The 26,791-nt window shown below is 41.6% G+C and overlaps 1 protein-coding gene across 4 annotated transcripts in view; it reads right to left on the bottom strand.

Annotated features, from left to right (window-relative positions):
• NAV3 (neuron navigator 3) overlaps nt 1–26,791 on the bottom strand; it is an 878,534-nt gene that overhangs the window by 258,236 nt on the left and 593,507 nt on the right. For all 4 annotated transcript variants that reach the window (XM_059726114.1, XM_059726111.1, XM_059726112.1 and 1 more), the window contains 2 exons: nt 8,754–8,871; nt 8,048–8,100 (listed from right to left, as the gene is read on the bottom strand). In XM_059726114.1, the coding sequence (XP_059582097.1) occupies nt 8,048–8,100; nt 8,754–8,871 (171 nt within the window). The remainder of the gene's footprint in view (nt 1–8,047; nt 8,101–8,753; nt 8,872–26,791) is intronic.

Below are 26,791 nucleotides of genomic sequence, written 5' to 3'. Positions count from 1 at the left end.
ACTGGAAAACAAGAGCTCTTAGCTTTCACTTATTTTTTGACTATGAAAAATAAAACAATTCTTCTGCTGCAAATAACCCAGAAGGACCATAATACATAACTATGTTTTTTACACTGGATTCCTATTTGAAATCTCTAGGTTTATTCTGTGAATCATATGTAGGTGTTTGAAACCTAATAATGCTATATTGCATGTCACTCGGTTTCACCCTTTAAAGGATCTCATAGCACCATGATTGAGAATCACTGTTCTATCCTGATTTTAAAACTTTCAGTGACAATAAATCTGCCATGTTCATCGGTAAATTGATCTGGGGGTTAATTAAATTCATAAGAATTTATACGTTATTTCTAATTTCAGTTTCTAATCTTTATCCTTTGTCTCCTAGATTTAAATGTCCTCTACCATCAGAAATGTATCCTTACTTGGGATAAGGCAAAACAAGTCTTTACCTTCCCTTTTGATAAGCTACACCCATTGTCTGTTTTCCAAGCCATTCTTAGAGTTCTGTTTTTGAAACCTTTCCAGTTGATCAACATGGTTTTTTAGGTGTTGACACCAGAATTGAACATGCACTTCCAGCAGTGGCCTCCTTTAATGCCATATCTAGTGATACCAAGTTCCATAGCATAATCCTCTACTCACATATCCAAGGATTATGTTGGCTCACTTAACTACAGCACTGTGTTGAGAGTGTACATGCAACTGCTTATCCACTTCAACCCTGAACACTTATTCAGAATCAGAACACAAGCATGACCTACCATCTTCGTTAAATTTAGACTCCCTCCGTTGGACTGCAGCAAACCTGTATTTTAACCCCAGAAAACTACCTCCAAGATTGAAATTACATACACGTGTAGAAAATATTAGTTAAAGTCATAAAGAAGTCCAGAATAACTAAAACTAAATCTCCTCTATCTACTTATTAGAAGACTCACTATAGGGCTAGGCTCTTGTTTTATCTCTTTTTATGAAAAAGTAAAAAATTACAGGTAGGGAAACGCTCACATATGGCCATCTAGTGATCTTGACAAAACTCACAGGGGGCATATCTATGCAAAATGCCCACTGTGCAGTTGTTACTGCATGGTCATTTAGTACTTCCATAACCAAGTACTAAGTGACTGCACAGTAACTAGGATTACTGTGCAGTAGCGTCCCGGCACAGTTACCTAGTGACACTTACTGCACAGTAGCTCGTTACTACTGCACAGTAGTATTTTGTCACAGTTTGTGCCCAGTGATGTTACTGCACAGTAGTAACAAGCTACTGCACAGTAAGTGTCTCGTCTAGATGCACCCAGGAAGTAGCAAGTAGTGAGACCCAACTGCAAAGGAGGAAAGAAACATCTAACTAAAGGCAATAACAAGTTTCTGCAGGTGAACCAAAAATGAAAAAGAAGTACTATAATTCTGTAATTTTATTTGTTTGCCTGGTTTATATTGAAGGAAATTGGTAAAAGCAAAGACTGCATGAGCTGAGGTGAGAATGTTAGTTCTCTAGAGCTTTGGGAAGGATTTGTAATATCAAGTGACAACATTGCGAATGTCACTGTAAAAAGGATTTTCAGTAGGGGTGTGCGAAGCAGGCCCTATTCAATTTGGATTCAGATTCAGCCCGAATCATGGACAGTGATTTGATTCGTTGATTTGGATCACTGTCCCTGATTTGATTTGGCTGAATCCGCATCTGAAGATTTGATGCTGATTCAGAGAATCAGCTATTTGGACATAGACACAGCTTTAAAAGTTTTTTCTACATACCTTGAGGTAGCAGGTGTGGCTTTCTATGGCTGCAATGCTGGGGTGCATGGAGTGTCCCAAAGAAGTGCAGGGGGGCCTTCATGTGCTTGATGGCGAACCTGGAAATGGACCAGAAGTACTTCTGGTATACTTCCAGGTCTGCTGGGGTGTGTATGGGGCCCACCCCCCCTGCACCCCTCCAGCTCAGCAATTGGCCACAGGGTAACCCCGGGTGCCCCCCAGACCCAGGGAACACCAGTCACCAAGCCAGGTGGGTGTGGGGGGGCCCCCCGCATGCTTCCTGGCAGCCCCGGAACTGAACCAGAAGTGCTTCTGGTCCACCTCCAGGTCTGCTGCTGAGCATGCTGGGGAGCTCCACGTGCTTCTGTGGGACACTTCATGAGCCCCAGCATCTCAGCGTTCACAAGCCCCAGATACCTAGAAGTATGTAGAAAAAACATTTAAAGGTGTCTCTACGTCCAAATCTCTAAAACTTTCCAAATCTCTCCGAATAGATTCAGAGGGTTCCAATTCAATTCAGAGAAATTAAAGGGTCCTCTGATTTGATTCACATTCAGAGATTCGGCCATCGAATTGGGCTGAATCTCTGCTGAATCGAATCAGGGACTGAAGCTTTGCATAGCCCTAATTTTCAGTTTAAAACTTTGAGGAATCATTTGAATGTTCACTGAGGCCTCCAGGAGGGATCTAATCAGATACTGTGCACTCCTACTATGTGTTTGATCTGATCCATTTAGAGACAGGAAACTGGAGGTCTTCCAACATTTTTTTAACATCCCCATGAAGAAAGACTAAAAGAATCCCACTTTCTCTACTCTTTGGACCATAAGAAAAAGACATTAAAACCCAACTCACATACCAACTATGAAGCTACTTTTTGGTTGTTATTGGTTTCTTCCTGCAGTTTGTGTATGCTAAATAATGAGCAGTTGTTTCACTGTGAAATGTGAACATTTGGCGTTCAGTATGAAATACTACAGAGAGCCAGATAACTGTGCTCCAATCACCTGCATGCTCAATCAACCACACGTTGCTTCTTCACTGCAATCTTTTCGCTTCTCTTAAATTTCTAAAGAAAGTTCTTACTCTTTTTGATGAGGAAATTATTGTTATGTATAAGAGTTTGAAAGACTATCTTTCTAAATTCTCTTACGTGTTAACAGAGCATTTTAAAATGTGATTTCTGGCTATAGAGGTGGTATCCTAAAAGTCACTTTCAAAATGGACAACAGCCAAAGACAACACTAAAGAAGGGTTTCTTTTGTTTCTGGTTAATTAGGAATTGCTGCTGGCACAATGACTAATGGTGGACAGAAGTTATATTTTGAGTCCTTACTCACTCGAATAGAATATCCTTTCTATATCTGCACTCTCAAGATCATATTTGCTTTTAGAAAACTTCATATGGGAAGATTATATGCTCATGACATGGCATAAATGGAAAATATTTCTTCATAAGATTAGGACATAAGAACAATGGTTACTACAGCTTTTGAGAAAGAAAAAGAAGATAAGATTTTGAGATCCGTAAATCACATAGAACACAGGCCTTTAGTGAATGAGCCTTAGAACATTTTCTGTTCTGAACTTTGTTTCTTTTACAAATGCAGAGTAAAAGAGGATAACATTCTGTCATTTTTCTAAATGAGCATAAATACCAGGAATAAAATACTGAGAGAATGTTATCATGATGGTACTCCTAAAAATGGAAACATCAAATCGTAGATCTCATATATTTGCCAGGATGGATAACAGAAAGAAGGGAAGAGGGAAAATTACTGGAGTTCAAAAAGCTGCATTTTTTGTATGACATTCAGAAAGTTTCTATGGAGAGAGACATCTGAGAGAACTTTTGTCCTTCTTAATTTTCTCTGAGCCTAGCAAATACATTTACATTAGTGCTGTGGTTTGAGTAGAAGGAAAGTCTCTCTTCAACTCAGAATTCCAAAGTTGGAAAAATACTTCTTGGATTCAGAGGAACAAATGACTGGGTTGAACCTCTTATTGGGTAAGAAGCTCATCTGTATGCCTCATGCTGATAAAAACCTCTGCAGAGAATGCAAATTAGTGAGTTTGGATAAACCCTGAAGGGTTTTCTCTGGTGGATTCTCCAAATACCCAAACACCATTGAAAAAACATACAGGATATTACTATGACAAAAAAAAATTAGTTAGATACCTTACATTTTTGGTCCATATTTTGAAATATAAATTAACTTCAAACAAGATTGTGTAAATGATTACATCTTATTTTTCTGCAGATTCCAACTATTTGAATGGTTTGTTGAAATAGAAAGAATGGGAGAATGGGCTAGACCACTCCACTCCACTGCTGAGGAAAGTTAGTGGAAAATATAATAAGCCAGTGCACTTGACTAGACCACATAAATGCACTTTGAAAAAAGGCGTACAGAATGTAGATTCAGCACTTGAAATCCTATGTTTGCTTTTAAAGGATGGCTGACAACTTCTGGTTACTGAAAATTCATTTAATTTGAAATTCCCTGTTCATTGGAGGAAATCAGCAAGTCTAAAATAGCTTTCTCAGTGCAAGTCAGAGTAAACTGATCAGCAGGGATCAGGGTTTTCCACTTCCCATGGAAAAATCAGAAAAAAACGTGGATTTCCCCCTTTACCTGAGAAAAACTGTGTTTTCTCATTTTAACAAAGAAACACAGTTTTTGCAAAGAGCTCTCTGCAGAGTTTCATCCTGCAAGAGGCTGGGGGGAGCGGGAAGAGCGTGGTCTGGCAGGAGAGTACCATGTGCATATGGATGCATGTAGCCCCCAGGCAGCCTGGAGAGCAGCTACTGCAGGTAGGATGTGGGGGTGGGGAGTATTAAGGCCCTCATAGGAAGGGAAGGAGAGAGGGAGGGAAGCCAGGCAGGGCATGGGGCTTAGGGCCTGGGGCTGGAATGCATGGCTGCAGGACCCCAGAGGAGAGCAGGATGGGGCTGCTGGCAGCTCATCGGGGTGGGTGGAGGGGGAGCGGGGCCAACTCCCCACAGCTGCACTCACTCCTGGGGGAAGGGGCTATGGGGGACCTGTGACCCCCCAAATCTGTGTGTGGGGTGGGGTGGGAGTGGATGTGGGCTGCTGTAGGCTCAGGCTCCCCACCCTGCTGCCCTCCCCCCAGGGCCTCCACAGCCCAGTGGGTGAGACCCAGCATGTCAGGACAGAGGAGGGCTTGATGGGGAGGCTCGTTGCCACTGTGAGCTCTACACCACCATGACGACGTGCACCCTGCCCACTCAACAGCAGCAGGGGGTGGTGCCCCTCATGGCTGCAGGGAGGGTAGGGGGCACATCACCATGGCAGTGCAAAGCTCACAGCACCAACAAGCTTCCCTGACCAGTCCCATTATGCCCTGCCATGCTTGGTCCCTCCCAAAGCCCTGGGGGAGGGCAGCAAGGCAGGGAGCCTGAGCCCACAACAGGCAGTCTGCCCCCACCCAGCACACAGATCTGGGGGACACGTGCCCCCCGGGAGTCCATGCAACAGTGAGAAGCCATTCCCCCTGCCCATGCCTGCAGCAGACAGCCTCCACCCCACCCCATGGGCTCCACTCTGGCCATGCTGCCTATGGTGGGGGGAGGGAGAGGGAGCTGGGCTCTGCACTCTGCTATGCTGCAACAGCCCCTGCCTCCTGCACTAGCAGAACCAGGGGGCCATGGGGCAGGTGTAGGTTGACAGGCACCAACAGGGCAGGGGGGCTGTGGCTTGGGAGTGAGGGGCCTGGACCTGTGTTCTTTGACCTAAGGGGGAGCTCTGATTTTCCATGATACAAAACCCAAAAATCAAACATCAAAATTTATAGGTATTTAGAATTTATTTTATTATAGTGATTGAGGCACTGGTTGGCTTCCAAATTGCTTTAAAATTGTAAGTATGTCAATAAAACATTGTGTTCAATTGTATATAGAGACAGAGGGAGGGAGGGAGGGAGGGAGGGAGGGAGAGAGAGGTTTCATTTTAAGCATGGATTTTGGGGGGTTTATTAGAGAACTTGCAATTTCTTTATCAGAGAAAACCTGGATCCCTGCTAATCAGGTTGTGGAGTTGGAGTCCAGAAGAGGTAGTATGAACTAAAAAGAGGGTGGAAAAAACAGTCTACCTCCATTGTGGTGAAATGTACAGATCTTATCCTTGCATTAAGTACAAAAGCTAATGAATGCTGATGTGTCAATCTTCAGAAAATCCAATTCGAGACCACAAAGCACCCACAGTACTTTAAAATTCAGAAATAAAAGTATGAAGGCTTAATTCTGTGTGTGATTTCTGCTAAGTGCATGTGGCTGGCAGCTCTCAGTTACCTCAAAAAGCATTTCTAGCAGCAGTGTATTACAGAAGCACGTGCGCGCCCTGGGCCATGCCACCTGTGTCTACAGTCGTGGAAAGGAGTCACTCTATGATAATTTCTGACTGTTTTGTGGTGTAAAAAACACAAAATAGCCAGAGTGGGCATATGCATCAGTCTTACTATATCTAACTTACGCCTTATGCGAAACAAATACAATTCCCAGTAAAAAGAAATATGAGAAATGTTGCCCTGTGGTACTTTTATTGAAAATAATGTAGAAAGCTGACTTAGAAATATGAAACAAACTGAAGAGGGAAAGTGGGGAGCTACAAGGGAGAAGAGCTCTATATTGTGCTGGGATATAAGGAAGGAAAGGGAAACAGATCTCACTGTGATCATCACATGAGGTAAAGGCAACAGCTGAATGATGGCACAAAACCAAAGATAAGGCAAACTGATGTTCTAAAGGGAGAGAGCAAGACCTGGTATTCACGACAACAGATATGAGCCCTGTGGTCCTTTATCCTCTCAAAATTTAAGTGTCATAGTTTTTCCATCTGCAAAATGGGGATAAAAGTGCCTAATAAGCATGGCAAGCTTCATTGAGAACTACAGACTATAAAGTGCTATGAAAAGCTAACTAAGACAACAGTTTGGCCTACTGGAGTGGCTTCAAACCACAACTTTAACCACTGATCTTGGGAACAATCACTTGACTTCTTTGTGCCTTGGTTTCCATAAAAACTGTCTTGCCCATGTATAAGGTAAGTGCTTTAGGGCAGGGACACCTCTCTTAATAATTATCTGCATACTGATTAACACAGTGGGAGTTGATCTCAGCTAGGACTGTGAGCTACTGCTGTAATACACATGCTGATCATTACTATGGATGTTATGAAAAGTTAGCAAGCCATAAATAGAGAAAATTAGAAGCATCCTGTCTGCTCTTATGGCTCTCTTTTCAAAAGGTCAAAAATCTCAGTGATTAAAATTTTACTTAACGTTTCAATAACTCTTCTTTCCCAAGTTTTTAGGAAAAAAATAGCTTTCACTAGAAACAGTTATATAAATGCAGCTTCTTCTTTGATAATCTCCAACTTCCATTTAGAAGCCTTGTTTCAGCAGTTTGTTAGCATGCAACCTCACCAAAAGTGTCTCACTCCCAAAACTCTGCCAGCAGTGAGCATTTGCAGCTTATTCACACGTTTTTGTCTGAATAAACAGCTAAAAATCCTCTGCCTGCATCTATTGAGCAGTACAAAGACAACATGGTTTAATACCAAACCATTTCATTGGATACATAGAGATGTTATTGTAATTCAGATTGTATGCCTGCCACTTTTGAACGTTCTCTTATTAAGCCTCCAGTTTACTAAACCAGTAAAGACTGTAAAAGAAATGTAATAATCCTTCATCTAAATCACAGTCACATAAGACTAGTTCCCTGACAGTATTATAATGATTTTAGCTGCCTGCCAGTGATAGCTGAGAAAGCTATATGCCTAAAGTTCTATTTCTGAAAATCTTGGAGTCAGTGCATCTAAATTGGACTTCACAGTGGGCAATCCAAAGGCTACTTATATTAAAAATAAGTTGGCAAGCTTCATTCATCAAACCAGTTGTTCAGACACAAAGACTCCATTTAAAATTTGTTCTGGGGCTTTCCTGCCTTTAAAAAAAGAAGTGAAAAGAAATTATCTGGATGATCAGAAGAATAGCAGATCTGTTAAAGCAGTTCATTATATACTATCTTTGAGTCATGAAGTTTAGTTGCAGAGTTACTGTGAGATCCTAAACTAGCTTCTGCCAAAGTGAACTGACAAACACCAAACACAGTTAAAAAGTACCAGGAAGACTACAGCAATTTTGTTAGTTTTTATTAAGCACAATATTAGACAGCTAATTGAAAGATTACCATTAAACATCATCTCAGTAAAAGGCAGAGGCGCCAACATTTACTAAAAATATATTTTATTCTTACCATTTGAGACTGGCTCCTGGGGCAGACATTGATATCTTCAACCTTTTCATTTGCTAAGGAAAAACAATGAAGTGAAAAAACAGGAATAAATAATGAGAGAAGAAAAATTAGAAAAAGTATAGTAAAGATAAAGCAATGAAATGCCCTGGGTTTGTTGACACACAGCTCCTTTTTAAGTACAGCACAGCCCTACAGTAACACCACTCTTGTTGGCAACAGTTGTTTCCACATGCCAAATCATGCAAAACGGGAAGTGCGAAGGAGGTTGCTGCTAATTCTTCAGCCCCTACGAATAACTGCTGACATGAAATCTTCCACAATTGTCTTTGCAGGGTCAGGATACAGTTTCAAGGCATCCCAGAAAGTATGAACCACTCCAGCTAGCAATATGCACACATGGGAGACATATGGTTTAATGGAGCATTCATTTGTGACAATTCAAAGTGTGTTAGATATAGTTCTGGCCATTTAAAATATGGTTAAACAGCCACTTCCAAACATCTTCATATAAGCATATTTTTTAATTAAGACAAGGATGAACCACATAAATATTAGAGACACATGGACCAAGTCAAAGTGTATTATTCAGAATTCATCATCTTATTAAATACATTCAACTTGAATTATGTACCCCTGCCCCCCCACTCCCCCACCCCCGATGCAAGGAGAAAAGCTCATGCTGCTTCTTTTTAAGCATAGGTCTTACCAATGATCTGGATGATTTCTGCAAGCAGAACTCCATCTGCAATGTCCTGTTGCAAATCCTTGATCAGCCGCTTGTGCCCAGATTTTGCTAGGTAGTGGTTAGCCCAGTCAGTGTAAATCTGCAGAGCAGAGGGGGAGGATAGGAAGGAGAGGGCAGAGAGAAAGAAGACAATAAAAATTCTTGAGACAAATGTTGGCTTACACATGAGAACTATTCTGGATCACATTCCACTTTTAGAAGTCAGCACCAAAGGAAACTGTTTTAACATTTTTATTTTTTCAAGAAAAACAGTCAACCCTCTCCCCCCTGCCATTTTCTGTTTAATTTTAACTTGAAATGATTCAGTTTATATCCTCAAGGTTCAGACTCACTACTGTGACCAAGCAAAAATTCCCTTTATGACTATCAAGGAAACCCCTGCCATAAATCAGTCCCTTCTACCACAACTCCACCTCCCTCCATATCTACCTCTCTCTCTCTCTAAACATTCATGCACGGTTCACCCTCTCCCACAACTCACACACCATAAACTTTATAAAACTGGAAGAGTTTAAAAGGAAATCATAACACCAGTTTGTGTGCGCACTTTGGTAGAAACTTACTGGGTTTTGTCATTCATGTTACTGTAAGCAGCAATCTTTTTACTTCACTTCCTGTAATAATCATAATTTCCCACTGTGCTGAGACAGTTCATTTGCTCTGTCACCTATGGCTAAGCCTGCTAACTGTGCAAATTCGAGACTGAAAGCAACAAATGCACAGTAGTCATGCTATTGAAATTAGAGCACATATTCTAGGAGTATGTTGTGTTTGTTCTCCAGGAAAATGGGTCAGAGACTGTGGGCTTGGATCAACTCATGTTATTCAGCAGGAGATACCACTTGATAGCACAAAAAGGCATTTGTCAACCAAAGGTTAAAATGCATCCAGAAAAATTAAAGAATCAAGATTAAAAAGCATGCAGATATACAGGAAGGGGATGTGCAGAATACACACAGTGACCAGATTCATTTAAGCTTTTGAGAGGCAGAAATTACGGCAAAGACCACCATGTTCCAGGACACACTAAGCTTCTTGGGAGGTTTGACTACAATTTGAGGTTGCACAGATGTTTTGTGCAAAGTTCCCCCAAAACCCCTTCCCAGCCAGCCATGCCCATTTTGGGGTTCTTTTTGCTGCTTTTACTTTTCAATGTTGGCATAAGGATTGGTGCAGCCATTCTAACTGCTGCAATATCCTCTACTGGCAGAAGTTATATCAGGGATGTTGTTGCAATTCTGGCCTGAACTGAATAAAAGAATACTCTATACAAACGTTTTATTTCCTTTTCTCCCTTTTTAAGCATATCACTACTAGAAGAAAACATAAGAAAGAATATGTCACATTTGCACATCTTCCACCCAATAATCTCTGTTCACTTTTCAAGCCTGCATTTATTTAACCTCACAGAACCCTCAAGAGACAGGTAAGCAACAGGATCCCCATTTTGCTGGTGAAAGAGAGGCACAACATGGTTAACTACTAATTCATGTCAAACAGGAAATCTGTGGCACAGTTTGGAACAGACTCCAGGTGTGATTCCCAGTCCTGTTCCTAACCACACGACCAACATCCCTTCTCCATCATGGCAAATTATGGTGCCTCAGCAGTTCCACTTCAAACACTCATGAAAGTCTACTTTCAGTGGACACTCTGTGAGCTCCTGAACACTTTTAGGCACATTTGTTTCCCTACTTGGTAATGGAATATGTCGCAGATTATAATTTAACAATTTGCTTGATGCAGTGTCTTTATTATCAAGTATCTGAGGATACGTTCAAAATTGTCACAGTTATTTTGACTACTATAAAATGTGAAAATTCTAAACATGAAATTCAGGAAATGGAAATGAACCCTTCCATTCAAAATATTAGATGGGATCCTAGATTCCCGCTCTCCCTCTCCTTGCAGGGTAGCAGAGTGATTAAGACATCTTGATAGGGCTTCAGGCCTCAGTTGGCCCATCTGTAAATGGGTACCTTGGTCATTCAGCCTGTGTGGGGTCATCAAAGGCAGATGAATATGATGTTAGCTACATTATTCCTTTGTCTGTAACTGGCTATGGAAAGTGGATATGGGATGCTGAAATTCTGGTGGGTTGCTGCGCTACCATGAACCTTTGAGCTTTTATTAACCAAGAAAACTTCTTCTGACAACACCCTGCATTTATAAACTCTGATTTCATCCACTATTGTGTTACCCATTCAAAATAATTTGGGAGACAGAGAAATGAAAATAGTTCCATTACTATGTTGTTAAACTCTCTTCAATATTTCTAAAGTGTTTTTAACATACATGGCATATATAAAATGATTAAATGATGATGAAGAATGCTCTAAAGAGTAAATTAGCACTTACTTGGAACATCCTGAATTCAGGATGATAAAACCTTATACTACACCCACACTATTATGGTGTCTGGACTACTAGGATTTCAACTTTATTTATGTCTTTAAACTAATCTCTCAGACTATTACTATACTATCATCTGAACTATTTCCTCTATTCCAATGAAACTGACCCCCTGGAACATACATAATTTAATATTCAGTAAGGGTACATTGTGAAAGTGTTATATTACAAATAGAAATACTTTATTGTGCATTTCCTTTTTTTGTACTTCACAACCAAAGACCATCCACTCTACCAATCCTAATTTTGTCTACAATTCAAACTATCCTTCTCACAAAACAACCAGTGAAGCTGTCATGCTGTCATCCTGACAGCTGTTTTTTCAGGCATCTCAAACTCAAAAAACACACTCTACCCACCAAATTAAACACCATTTTCTTTTTGTGATATTTTTAACATATTTCCAACAAAAAATAACAAAACCACCAGTATTTAAAAATACTGGTCATATACATTAGTGTTTTTTCAAGTTAAGGCTTCAACAGAGGTCCACAAAGACTTCCCTTATGATCTACACTGTTAGGTTTGAAAGCCAAAAAAGGGGATTAGAGCATTTGAAGGAGACACAGTCCAGTAGAAGATCCTTTGCTTACAAACAGACTAAAATTATAAAATTGAAGAGTCACTGACATAAGCAATATACCAAACCAATAAACATTGGAGATGGAATGCACAATTTCATTTCCTCTTTTTCTGTAGGGACCTGCAGCTTTCTTCTTTTCCTCCCCCTGGTATTAGAATGCAATTCTCATTCACCTCATTCTTTTAGGGATCCAACTGCTCAAAGTCAGACACAAAAAATGAGAAGCATGTATGACAGATGTATGAAACTATAAGAATGTGTTTGTGGTGATGTATTCTATTCTTTTTAGACTAAGCTCCATGAAGGAAAGGTCAAGTGAAATAAAGAAGTTGGTCTTTATAGGTTATGACTATTAGATAATTATCAGCCCTTTAGATATTTGATCTTAAAATAATTTCTTGAAGAGCGCACATAAACACACAAACCAACCCTCTTGTGCAGTCAAGAGCATTCAGAGGCAGTAGAAGATGGACAGACAAGAGAATAAAAGTCAACAATTTTGTAGATCAATTATGCTAGAGGCAAGGACTTCTTAGAGTGATATCTTTTATTGGACCAACAATGTAGTTGCAGTAGACAAACTTTTGGAAGCAAGACATTGTCTAAGTTTATTGCAGCTACATTGTTGGTCTGATAAAAGATATCACCCTAAAAAACCCTTGTCTCTTCCATAATTTCTGGGCCATCACAACTACATCTTCACTCTCATGCTACTATAAGTCTGTTAGCTTTGATCAGAACTCCAGGGTTGGGTGTTGAGAACCTCCCAGGGGAAGCTGAGTGTGTTTAGTGTTTTAAAGGAAATGACACTTGTTTTTGTCGTCTTGTGTTATTTGTTCAACTGTATTTGCTCAATATGTTTCCTAAAATATTATTCTCTTCAATGTGTTAAACTGGGTTATACACTGCTTTAAGCACAGTGCAGTTCCAAAAAAACTAACAGGGGTTAGTCATTGCTATGCCTCTTCCCAGAGCCAACAATCACTTTGCTAATGTTTCACTCACTTTGCTAATGCTTCCTTATAACTGCTTGTTGGAATGAACTTACTCATTTCCTTTAACAGTCTCCTCTCTTACCACACTGTTCTTTGAACAAACTAACAGTGCACTATTCATCTGCTGGATCAGGCTCTAACTGTTAACAAGGCATACAGGGAGTCTATGTTATCTGTGCCATAGTGGACGAGTCTCAACAATATGATAACAAAAAGAACAAATTCTGTATGTGTGTGTTCCTAACTTTGTCCCAGAGTCTCTGATGATTTAACTACTTGCAATGTGAAACAGAATTCAACATGGCAATTGGAACTAGGGCACAGCCTTCTCATGTTAAAATGATTTCCCCTTGCATTCTTTAACTGCTTGTCATATTATCCTTTAAGAGTAGAGGAAATTAAACAATCGCCAATACCCAAATATAGTTATGAATTTCATCTTGGTACTTCACACATTGCTATAAGGAACAGAATAGATGCACTTGGCTGAATGTGTACTGATACAACCTGCTTTATAATATCTCAGTTCTAAGACAAAAGAACAGAGAAACTCCAATTTGTTGCTACATAACTTTCTTAGGAGATGTTTTAACTAAGATTCTGAATTATTTACTCAGAGAACAGGAGGTCCTACAACATACCACTCTAAAATTAATCTGGATTGAAGGAACTTCAACATATCCTACGGGGCTGTAAGTGAAAACCGGGAGAAACGTCAAATAGATTTCCCATCTACTGTTAGCCAAAATGCAGTAGTAATAGTACATCACACCCTCTGTGTGATTTTATCTCCATATGCTTTATAAAGAAAAATTTAGATTTAGCATCCCTGTGGATTTATTTTTAGAAGTAGGGAAACTGAAGTACAGAGGGGAATTTTTCTGTTTTGGGATTTTATAGTGGTGGTTTTTTTCTACCTTGGTTAGATGACGTGCTTTGCTGCTATTTCATTTTTCGTTTTTTTCAGGTTATTTTTTTAAGACAGAATGCAGCTGGGGCTCTGGCTGAACTATTCTGATTCCTTATTCTGTTCTTTAATCATTTGTCAGTAGTCACATATCAGGCAGTTTTATGAACAGACCTAGTTAAAAACAAAAAATCAGATCTTATGTTTGAGAATCTAGCTGCAATACTCTGTTTTTCACAGAACAGAAGCTTTCTGATTTTGAAGAGATCTCCCCCATGCCACTATCGAGAAGCATACTCTGCTGTGACTCATTTATATCAATGTTGCTTATAGCTATGAAAATAGCTAACTGAATTATGTCTGGACCTTACAACAATTGTCAACTCTATTCAAGATCAGATGAGGTACACTGGGCCTTTACTGGGAGGGCTATTACCCTGATACATAACTTACTGATAACCACCAGCCACTCTTCCTTCGATGTATCATGTAGGATGCTCTATTAACAGAAACTGTATCTTAGGTAATTAATACAAAGGAGCAACAGTCTCATTGTTTACCCTTCTCCCCCTTTTCCATTCTCTGCAGGATTGAAGACAGTAACTAGGTTTCCAGCTGAAATCCTCACAGGTCAAATATGCCACAATCTTGACCCACACAATATATATCTATGATAGGCGTGAACAGTACTGTTCAGTTTTTGTGAATTCCAAATGCTTGGATTGTCTGTTCAAGCAGTCAACAATCATGCCAACAGCACCTCCATATTGCGACCATGACTGAGACTACTAAATTACTTATTACTTCACGTGATCCAGGAAAGAACTTATGATAAAAAGAGACTTACAGAACCAAATCCTGTGTTCTGGGTGAGCTATACTTAGAAATGAAACAGTGGAGAGGATATAGGCAACTTCATACTACCTAAGTGCCTTGGCATATTCTGATACTACCTCATGCCTTCTCTATGCTCAATGTAATTTTAAACACTCACAAGGCTGCTCTAGCATGTTTGGTTATCATACCTGGATGAGTCTACTGCAGTAGCCATGAATAATTGCATTGCAGTATGGTTCTGGTCATGTCCTCTTCATGAAAGTTTTGCCTAAACTAAGATTACTGAGCATTCATCAGTAAGATTAGATCCTATACTAGAGACTTCCTGTGATCACCCTTCTGAGGTATGCTGAACCACAAGAGAATGAGACCATCAGTCTCCAAGGATGTGGATTTGAAGCAGCGATGCAAAGGTGAAAAGCTCTGATCTAATGAATCTATAAATCACAGAATCTTCTGAAACCCACAGCTGAAGCAGAACGAGCCCATCAAACTATTAACTTAACTATTAATAGTTCCATCTTTTCACTTTGGCTGGTCATTAACGTTCTTGCATGGAACTCTAACATTTTTATTTGCTTTACTTTTTAAGAAGACTTTAGAGAGGAAAAAATGGAATAGCAAGTTTAATTAGACTGAACATAGGCAGTGAGATTGGCTGGGCACAGAATAAAAAAAGGCTCCTACTGTGCTAAAGATCAATATTTAAATGCTGTAAATCAAATGCATCCCAGGTGTATGGCAGCATCCACTCTCTTTCAGGCAGGAACAGCTGCTTGCAGTAGAGATGTTATTTTTTAGTATTACTGTTGCTTCTGTCTCTCTACCCAGCTTGCTGTATGATAAAGAAAACAGAAAGCTCTTTGGGACATTATGTGAATCCCATGAGAGGAAATATGTACACAATTTGAAGCATAATTTGAAACTAGAGTGATTAAAATTATAAGCAAGACAGAAGCCAATGCTTTTCATTTAACAAAACAATCCGTAAATGTTAACCCATATTAAATCCCAACTGAGCAAATGAGAACAATTACTTGTTAATGAAAAGAAACTATTTTAAGTGACAAATACAAAATAGATAAAACATCCAAATCTCTACAATTTGTTTTTTTAACTAGGAATATATATGAATGGCCCTTAACATCATTCAGTAATTCTCAGTTTAAATTAAATTAAATTTAATTTAAATAATTAGTGATAGAAAACAGGTAGAAGCAATGCCAGAGCTAAGGAAATACATAGAAATTATCCTCTACACAGCACTTGCCAACAATCTCTAGATCATATACCCAACCCTTTTCAAGCATGGTACATTTCTAGGAAGCGGTTTCAGTTTATGGACCAATGATCCCAACAACCTGAGTAGTGTCTTATCACTTCCTCTTTCTTAAAGTTTCCTATTAAATCCTGTTTGCTTTTGAGTGCAAGTGCTCACAGCCAATAATCATTATTTGTATAAAAACTTCAAACTTTAGCCAGATGAACTTCAAGTCAGATGAAAAGCATGACACTGGCCACGCATTTGTAGGATTCTGTATCTTGAAAAAAAAAATCACCACCTCACAACAGAACAACACCCTCCCCCCTCATCTATAACTTAAGCTGTTCATTCTTTGAAGAGACATGGGCTGATTTGCTTTACAAGTTTGATCGCTGCACTGAATTAATTGTCTGAATGCAGTAAGGATTTCAAGTCCCATGCAGTAACTATAAAGTGCCACAGGAAGGAGCTAGATCTTCATACTGCAGAGGCAACCCAATCATGCAGATAGCTGTTTCTAACAGACCTGTACTACCGCATATAGTAATTACTGCAAAGACAGTAATGGCACCACAATTATTCATATAGGCCTTAAGCCTTCAGAGGCAACAGGCAGCAATAGTCGTTGCCACAGAGAGAGATGGAAAAGGATGCTGTGTTCATTGTATATTATAAAATAAATTAAACACCAATTAACTTTCACAAGGACACTTTATAAGCAAGAGGGAGTGTGACACAGTAAAATAAAACTAGAAACAAAGGAAGGATAGGATAGATTTCTTTTTTTTTCCTTAAGGGCAGTGGAATGAGAAGAAAATACTCAAGCAGAAAAGAAAATTTAACACTTCCAAGACATAGGAAGGATCTGATCTGAGAAGCAGCACCAGTGCCAGTCCAGAGGAACAGGTGTGTAGCAGGAGGCACAGAGTCCTTTGTGTAGGTTTCCCAATGTGGCAGCTGTAAGGCTTCTCTACCAGAGACACTACTTAACTCTTCTGGGATAACGCAGCAGTAGCTTCTTCCTGCCCTGCTCTCCTAGTGTCTCCTGGGCAGCAGCCAAAGTGGCTGGAACAGAGCACCTGCTCTCTTATCACCATGTCTACGCACAGGCAACCAGAGGCAATGCACAGCCTGCAGGACCATTTCTTCATATATTTTAATCTCCAACAGTGAGGCAAGGGTGTAAAGTACAAGAGAAGACACACACTTTATAAATAAAACTAGTGATTACCCCCTGAGGGATAAATGAAATAATTGACTTGGTCATTACTGCATCATTCTAAATTTGGATTACCCTCCTGTTTCAGTCTCTTTGAAACATCTGTGTCTTGTAACTGCTGGGATAAGTTCCATATCTTGTCTTCTAGTCTCTTTCATTAATAAACTCATAATGGGCAGTTTAGATTCAAGCAAGTAGTAAAAAAGAACAGTACTTACATAGGCTTTCCTTTGGGTTACAAAAATTGCTGACAAATTAAATATAAGTGGAAAGAAATAAACTACAATCTCAGACATAACTAGAAACTATAAAGTTGTCAAATGAAAAACACTTCCCCTTCCTCAATCTCTGTACTATTCAGAAACAACAAGCCACCCCACGTCAGAAAGGCCATCACTGACAGAGACTGAATAGAAGCAACAGCAGTGCCCTACAGCACCAAGCCTACAGATTTTACAGTGAAACTTCTCATACGTTTTCCATCACAGCCCATTTTAAGGATTTAAAACTTGAATATAGATATTCTTTCCATGCTGAAACTTGGCATTAAATAACTTGGCCCATGGATTAAAATAACCCCTTTCCCCAACATTTTTTTGGGAAAGATTGGGGAAATGGAAGAGCAAGTTTCTGATTTATAAGGATGCAAAGAAATAATAATAATAAATATAAGCCATACTTTTGTCTTTTGTTATCGAGAGGTTGTATCTTTCCCTAAAAGGTCTTCCTTTTGCTACTGCCCTCACTAGCTTGGAAAACTGGTTTTGTTTGAAAATTGTCAACTTCTGGCAAATGGAAAAGTTTCAAACTTTATTTTTTTAATAACTAATACTTGCATGCAATTAAACAATGAACCAAACTAGAAAATTAACTTCTGTCTAATTTTGATTTGCATTTCAGTAGCATAAAAAGTTTATTAATAACCCTTCAACTATGAATATCGTTCAAAATGTTCTTCAAAACTTATAGCTATAAACCCAATAGGCTGCAATTAAGCAAAGATGTCAATGATTTTCAGTGTGAATAGTTTTGGGCCCATTCACCACCCTATTGATTTCAATGGTAGTTGTTTGGTAGATCAAACAGGATCATGCCCTGTGTGTGAAAACATTGGGCACAGACAGAAGTGCAGCTTCCCACTAACTCATGGCACTTCACAAGAAGTGCCACGAGTTACAGCAATCCCCTGCACTCAACAGATGTTCACCGTTGGTCCCAGGGGCTGGGGAATCCAGCTTCAATTTGGAGTGTGCAGCCACTCTCCTCTATCTCTGTTCTTCCCCGCTCCCCACCCCAGCACTGTCTTCAGAATGGGAGGAGGGAAAGGGACCAGAGGAAGCTCAGTCTGGAGTTTTTTCAGTCAGTGCTGGAGGGAGGGGTGGGTAGATTGGAGGGGGAGGGGGAGACTCCACACTCCAGCATCAAACTGAAAATACTGCAGAAGAAACTCTCTCTTTTCCCTTCCCTCCTGAAAACAGCATCAGGAACTGGGCTGGGCTGTCAGCCCAACCCTGCTCCCGGTGTACATGGACACAAGTTAATAAAGGTACTTCGCTTTGGAGCACCCTCATCTGAAACCTCATGTAATGAAGGTTCAGATTGTTGTGGGATTGGGCCCTTTTAAAGCGCTTTGTTGCTGGGAACTTCTGTAAGGGCACTACTGTAGAGCACTTTCAAGGGGCCGAACAAACATAACTTCTGTCTGCCCCTATTGTGCTTACCTGGCTGCAGCTTGGAAAAGACATAATGATGCCTCCATAGGTGACAACCTCCAAATATCTTTCTTCTAGTAAAAGAAGTATTTTAGTATTTGAAAAACTAAATTTCCATTCTCATTTCAACTGGTATATGCCTCTTTCATTATTTATTTTACTGAAATTTAACACTGCAAAAGAATGTGCATTGGAATCTTAATCAGACATTAACTGGCAACTACTATCATAAACACTGGTACATTAAACAAACTCTGAAAGCCAGAAGCCTTAAATAAGGAAATGGATAACAATTTTACCACAGCCAACTGACATCAAAAACAGAAAGCTTCTCACCCCACATCAGACCCAGGAGTATATCCTTCCTTGTTCCTTTCCAAAAAAGCCCCTTCAAATATATGACTTCTGCAGCATGCCCAGAAGGTCTCCATGATGGGAAGGGACCATATGAAACATCTTCACTGGCCACAGCTGTGGCAATATGCCACACAGACAAAGGGAATGTCTGAAGTAACAGGTCCCTATGAACCAGTGATTAAATTTCCACATTTGTGTTCTAACTACATATTCACCTTCAAAGTGATTTGATTCCCCTACCCCATAATAGCTATCCCAATAATGCAGATAGCAGTCATTTCTTGTGTCATATACCTTTATATATCTGCAAAGATCTATGCTCATAGACATGCATTTAATTTCACTGAATCTCTGGGAGGTAATATGCAAAGGATGGGTTACTGACATGTCCAGAGAAATACCTTTGCAGATCAGGGCCTCAAAGCAATATATAAACTGCACACAAGGATCACTTTATCTACCAATTACATACAAATAGCTGGAACAATCTTTGGTAATTGTAATCTACTGCCTGAGTACATAAGTGATACTAACATTATTAAATCTAAACCAGTGGTTTTCAAACTGCATTCTGTGGAACCCTGGGATACTGTGCAAGGTCATCAGGGGCTGCTCCAAAGAAATTTGGAGTAATAATGGAGAGGGCAGGAAGGCAGTACACTACCAGATGAACCGGGTCACCTGGCTCTGCATCAGTCTTCAGTATAGGGTTAGGGGTTCTGCAGCAGAATAAACAAAATGAAAGTGTTCTTTGACTTCAGAAAGTTTGAAAACCACTGATAGACCAATTGGCTCTTGTGTTGAGAACCACCCACTTTCACTGATAACTAAATGCCTGCCCTAGGAACTGCCAAACAATCTCTGAATTATTTTTAGAAGTAATTACAAAAAAACCTCTTTTTCCTACAAAAAAAAGCATCATCTCAGAAATGCCTGTTTATATCTGGGTCAAGCACAGCCATTCTTAAAATAACTGCAAACCAGATGCTATCAAATGATCTACCTCTCAGGATGACAGATTCATGAAAATGTCCATTTCCATGAAGTGGGTAAAAAAACAGAAACATGTAGCATCAATTCAGGGGAAATAGGCACTTACCATACACTCTTTTAATAGTCCTATGCTTATTGCAAAGGGCTACGAACCAGAAAGCAGATCCAGATATAGCTGTTTTAAGTGCACCTATAACATATTTTAGACACTAAAGACAAAAATTACAGTTCTGAAATTCCTTAGCTGGCTCCCACCTGGAGTCTACTGAACACCATGGCTATAGACAGACATTCAAAAAGCCTGAATTGATTCAGTCTTTGCAAGTTAGTCTAACCTGCAGCGAGTGAACCAGTTTACAAGTGAACAGACATTCGGCACACGCCTGCAGTGGCTCAGGCCAGAAGCCCGGGGGTGCTAGAGCATCCCCCTCTTCCCTTCCACAGGGAAGCTAAGCTGAAGGGGGGGGGGGGGTGATTGCCAGGCCCTGGCAGGCCCACCTCAGCAGCTCCCTGACAGCCAGGAGCAATCTGGGTGCACAGGGCTGCCCTGCCCCATGCTCCCCCTCCTCCCTCTCCCCCACAACCACAGGGCCAGGAGCAGGGCCCTGTTCGGTGCTGGGGGGCTCTTCTCCCTCCTCCTTCTACCCCACGATGGGGTGAGGAGGGGGGCTCTGTGAGGCTGTCCAGCCCCAGAGGGGACTCTTCCCTCCACTCCTCCCCCCCATGGCAGGGGGAGGCTCTGTTCCATGTGGAGGGGAACTCTTCACCCTCTTCTTCCTCCCCCCAAACTAGCAGTGAGAGTAGAGAGCTCAGCTAGACAGGGTGTGGGTGGGGGGTGTAGAGACCCTTGCACACTCCCTCCATGGCTGCAGCCCTCGCTGCCTGGCAGCCACAGTGGACAGGGAGGTCAGGATGCCCGTGCCTGGCACAGGTGCGGCTCCGGCCAGAACTTCGCTGGGGGAGGGAGCGGAGCCTGCCTCATCCCCCACCAGGGCTCTGAGCCTGAGCTTGCAACTCCAGCCCCGTGCTGGAGCTAGGTGCTTCCCCCAGTCCCCACTGTGCAGTCCTGCACTCGCACTCTGCCTCAGTGGAGGAAGCCCCCTGCTTCCCTGCAGAGTCCAGCATGGGGCTTCTCTGTGTGACAGCAGAGCTGCAGGTACAGCACAGAGACATGGGGATAGAAGTGGCCAGGCAGGCTGTGAGGGGCTGCACAGCGCTAGCTTAAAAGGAACAGTCTGAAAGGTGCTCATAGCTCATACTATTCACTAGAAGTACAATACAGAAAGAAAAGTAAGATACAGAGGGACAAGAAAGGGTCCTACCCATCCTGGGCAAGGGTCCAACCACTAGGCTACAGTATTTTGCTTCTTCCACCTAGTCAATCAATTTTGAATTCCTTTCTGCACGGCAGCACAGCTTTCACAGGAGATCCACAGCTATATTGCTCCTTCTCAGAGCTCTGTTTTGTGCAGTCTTGGTGTTAGGCATGTTCTGTGAATGCCTAGCAGACTGGACTGGTCAAATGTTCAAATGTTACAGGCAGAGGAATGCCTATGGATCCATATGGGTCTTAGCCATCAGAAAGGGGCTTTACTGCTCAGCACTGTCAAGACTGAGATGTTTCAGACCAGGCCCAGAAACAGAACATTAGGCACCCAGGGACATTTTTAAGTACCTAAAGTGGAGTTCATATGGGGCTTAGATACATATGTCCTTTGGTGGATCTAGTCTATATTACAATAACCATTATGCAGAAATCACACTATGATAGAATCATAGACAAGTAGCTCTGGAAGAAACCTCTGGAGTTCACGACTAGTCCAACCCCCAGCTCCAGATAGGAGCATCCACACCCAAACCATCCACATCTCACACAAGTGCTTGCCTAATTTATTTCTAAATCAGACAAACAACCCTTGCAAAATTACAAGACACATAGCCCAAAGACACCAGGAACATCTTAACCTGCTACAGGTAAAGCAAGGGGACAAGGGCATTGCTAATGTTCCACCACTAGGCAGGTTGTTAAATACACTCAGGGGATCCAAGGAGAAGGACCACACCTCCTGCTGCAGAGAAAGGCAAAAACCCCCACAGTCTGTACCAATTTGACCATGGGGTAAAATTCCTTCCTGACCCGAAATGTGGCAATCAATCTGACCTGGAGCAGTGGGGCAAGACACTCTAACCAGAAACCTTCTGCTTTTAGTTTCAGCAGGATCATCAGTCAAAATTGGCAGCCTTGGCTGCAGCCAACACCCAATGCTTCTGAGATAAAGAAAACCCTTGGCACCAGTAGTAACAGGAGGGGCAAAAATTCCTTCCTGGCCCCATGTGACCCCATGCCCCAGAAGGATGGGTAAAAAACAAATACCCTACACTCTTTCTGAAACCTAGGGACAGCAAACAGATACACATATCCACCCCTTTTGCGTCATCCTTTCCCCTTCACAGACTTATCCTATTCCCTTTAATCTATTTTATTTGAGCTATTTACAGGGATCTGCTTCACTTTCCTGTTGCTGAGCATTGTCCTCTCATTGGATATTGATCCACTTGCTCTGGGCTGCAGAGCTCTTCTCATGATCTCCCAGCAATCCATGAGTGAGATACAAGTGTGATCTGCTTGTACTGCATGACTTAGTACCATATAGTTTGTTTAAACAAAGTATCATGGTACTATATCCTTAAAAATAAATGTTGTCCTCCTGTTAGTATGGTTTGCTGAATGCATCTAATTGCTGAAAGGGGTTTAAAGAGGCATGCTCTGGAGGAATAGTTTGAAAAAATACATTGGCCAAATAATGATTTAATTCAGATTTACAAAACTTAAATACATGGTAACTACAAGCTACAAATATTATCAGATTAATGCACTTCTCAAGATGTGCTGCCTCAGATAAAGGCTTCAAAACAACTGACTATATAATTTTGTTCTGTGCTTTCTCTTTTCACTATCAACATTCAAAGTTCACCCTAAAGTGTGTATATCATTTTAGCACCTTGTTATAGTTTATATCAGCATCAATATCTTCTGCCTCATAATTATTTCTAAACTATAACAACATGACTCTCAAACCCAAAGCACCATCCTATAATCTGCTGAAGCATTTGACAAAGAAAAGAAAAGAAAAGAAAAGAAAAGAAAAGAAAAGAAAAGAAAAGAAAAGAAAAGAAAAGAAAATACTCTGCACACTAAAGGAAAAAAGAAATTGGGTATTTTGCTTCCTCAATTCTTTGGTTTTATAATAAAACAAAACCAGACTCAGTCAGATAGTCTTAAGCTAGTGCTCATAAAATATTATGCATTTGTGTATTGTGCACATATATTGTATTTCCCTCAAATCCACAAAAGTGTTCTCTTAAAAACAGATATCTATAGGGTAGCCCAGGGAAAGCACAAAGGTAACAACACATGGCTCCTATGCATGTCAAGCTATAAGCCAATAACACAAGCATTCATATAGGATATGCTTAAATTTGTGCCCCCTAGGGACTGTTCATGAAACATCTGAAACAAAGTGCTGCAGTAAAATATATAGAATAAATATGTAGAAAATAAAGTGGCTTGTACTGTAAGCTATTAAAAATTATTACATCCTAAAAATGGTATTTTAAATGTTCACAGTGATCAGTCATACTTAGTGATATAACACAGTCCTGTAAACAATTATCCTAAGAACAGGATATTTTAATTAATTGTGGCAGCATGCTCCACATTCCAAACGCACAACAACCACAACGGCACAGAGGGCACATGGCAATAACTGAACAATCAGCTTTGCAATAAAGCACAGCAAACAACTGTCTACAGAGAAAGGAATCCTTCTGATTTTATCGGATATAAAGCAAAGGATATTTAATCACCATAGCATGGAAGTGTAAATGCAAGTCATCCTGCTCCACTGAAGGCAAGCCTGCATTCTTACTAAAACAGATGTTTGTTAATTTACTATGCACTTCAGCTTGCTGTGAGAGGTTCACAGATGTCTTTCAGCAGTTGCTAAGTAAAAGGTTCTTTGTAAAAGTTACACAGCATTTGGACAGATTTCTTAGCTTGATCTTAGGAAGAAATAATGACCCAAGGAAGAGGCCAAGACATGAGACAATTGCTTACCTTTGATGTTAAATCTAGAGATGCAAAAAAATAAAAAATTAAAAAATAGTTACTGTCTAACCATTTTAGTCATATATATTCCAGAAGGCTAACTTATACTACAAGCAAAGCTAATAAAGAATCTAGTGACTTACTAGATAGCAGACACATGCTTTTCTGTATCTTGACTAAAAAGAGATGGACTTGGCCCAAACTGCATTACACACTCAAGCTCTACAAGCTCTTGAGCTGCATTACACATTCAAGCTCTCGTCATCAGAGATTCCATCCTGAGGGGAATGGAGGGTCCCACCTGCCGACCCAACCCCATGGCACGGGAGGTCTGCTACCTGCCTGGGGCTTGGATTCAGGATGTCACAGAGAGGATCCCGGCCTTCATTCGACCCTCAGACCAGTACCCCCTCTTCCTAATCCATGTGGGAACGAATGACACGCCAGGAGCAACCAAGACCGCATCATGAAGGACTACAAGGCCTTGGGGGCCAAGCTCAAGGAGACGTGGACACAGGTAGTATTCTCCTCTATTTTCCCGGTAAGTAGACACAGACAATGACACAAGGCCTGCATCAGTGAGGTCAACCTGCAGCTTTGGAGTTTGTACTACCAGGCAGGCCTCGGGTTCCTGGACAACGATCCGCATTTTCATGCAGGGGGCATGCTCGGGTGGAATGGGCCTCACCTCTCCCCTAAAGGCAAGCGTGTCTTTTCTTCCAAGTTGGCTGATCTCATATGGTGTGCTTTAAACTAGCTTCACCAGGGGATGGGGCTACAGGAGGACACAAGGACACCTCCAGGCCAAGACAGGTGACAAATCACAAGAAGCACCCAGGTAAATGACAAGGGTCCAGATAGTCCTAGGAATCGGGGGGGGAGGGGGGGGTCTACATGCACAGATAGGAGGCCTTAAATGCCTTTACACTAATGCTCAAAGTATGGGGAATAAGCAGGAGGAACTCACCCTCCAGATAGCTAGTACAAACCCAGACATAGTAGGGCTCATTGAAACCTGGTGGGATTCAACCCATGATTGGGTGGTAAACATTAAGGCCTACAGACTATACAGGCAGGACAAAACGGGGAGGGAAGGCAGGGGTGTGGTGCTCTACATCAAAGAGGAGGGGCAGGCTAAAGTGCTCTGGGTCAGAATACAAGGGGGTCACAGGGAAAGGGACTTAACGGTGGGTGTCTACTACAAACCACCCAAGCAGGGCAAAGAGCTGGACCAGGAATTCTCGGGTCAGCTCGTGGAGGCAGTTTAATCAAGGGATATGGTCATCATGGGTGATCTAAACTACCTAGACATTTGCTGGGAGGAGCAGTCAGCCAGTTCTGACCACTCATGTAGGTTCCTTGCTGAGATACAAGACCTGGGTTAGGTGGAGGATGTGTACAGTCCCACCGATGGGAATGCCCTGCTGGACCTGGACCTGGTCCTGGCCACAGGCGATGACCTGGTGAGGGGACTCAGGTTCTCAACCACCTGGGCGATAGCAATCATCGCCTACTGGAATTCACCATGCAGCACAGGGTGTCAAGGGCCTGCAGCAAGTCAGCAGCCCTTGATTTGAGAAGGGCCAACTTCAATGAGTTGAGGAAATTGGTAGGAGAGGCATGGCGGTCCTGGAGAGTAGGGAAACTAGGTGTCCAAGATGAATGGTCGTTCCTAAAGGAGACGATCCTCTGAGCCCAAGGGGTGACAGTCCCAATGTGAGTCAAAGGGGGCAAGAGTGCTCAAAAGCCCCCTTGGCTCACCAAAGGCATTCAGGAACACCTGAAAGCCAAAAAGGAGGTGTACATCGAGTGGAAGGGAGGGGCTATCACCAAAGAGGATTATACCTCCATCACTCGAGTCTGTAGGGAGGCTGTTAGGAAGGCTAAGGTGGAGATGGAACTAAGGTTAACAACAAGGATCAAGGACAACAAAAAGTCCTTTTATAAATACATAGGGAGTAAAAAGAAGGCACCAGGCAATGTGGGGCCCCTACAGAATACGCTTGGCAATCTGGTGGTTGCACCAGATGAAAAAGCAGACCTTTTTAACAAATTCTTTGCCTCCATGTTTCTAAGCAGGGACCAGGACATCTCCCCCAAGAGGATTCAGGACGGACTCAGGGGAGACTCCGCCAGGCCTCGGGTCAGGAAGGACCAAATTAGGGAACTTCTGGAGGGACTGGACATGTCCAAATCAGCAGGTCCAGTTGCTTTCCACCGCAGGGTGCTGAGGGAATTGGCAGGGGTCATTGTGGGGCCCCTGGCATGGCTTTACAAGCACTCACGGTGCTCTGGCCAGGTGCCAGAAGACTGGAAGAAGGCCAATGTGGTCCCCATTTTCAAAAAAGGGAGGAGGGAGGACCCAGGCAACTACAGGCCCATTAGTTTTACTTCGGTCCTAGGTAAGCTCTTTGAGAAAATTATCCAGGAGCACATCTGTGAGGGACCAGCAGGGGGGAAGATGTTCAAGGGCAACCAGCATGGGTTCATTAGGGGCAGGTCCTGTCAGACCAGCCTGATTGCCTTCTGTGATCAGGTTACAAAACCATTGGACACAGGTGTCACGGTGGATGTAGTCTTTCTGGACTTCAGGAAGGCCTTTGACACAGTCT

The sequence above is a fragment of the Alligator mississippiensis genome, chromosome 4 (assembly GCF_030867095.1).
Source record: "Alligator mississippiensis isolate rAllMis1 chromosome 4, rAllMis1, whole genome shotgun sequence".
In the NCBI taxonomy this organism is placed as follows: Eukaryota; Metazoa; Chordata; order Crocodylia; family Alligatoridae; genus Alligator; species Alligator mississippiensis.
The sequence above is the reverse complement of the archived record's forward strand: the minus strand, read 5'-3'. Positions and strand labels throughout refer to the sequence as shown.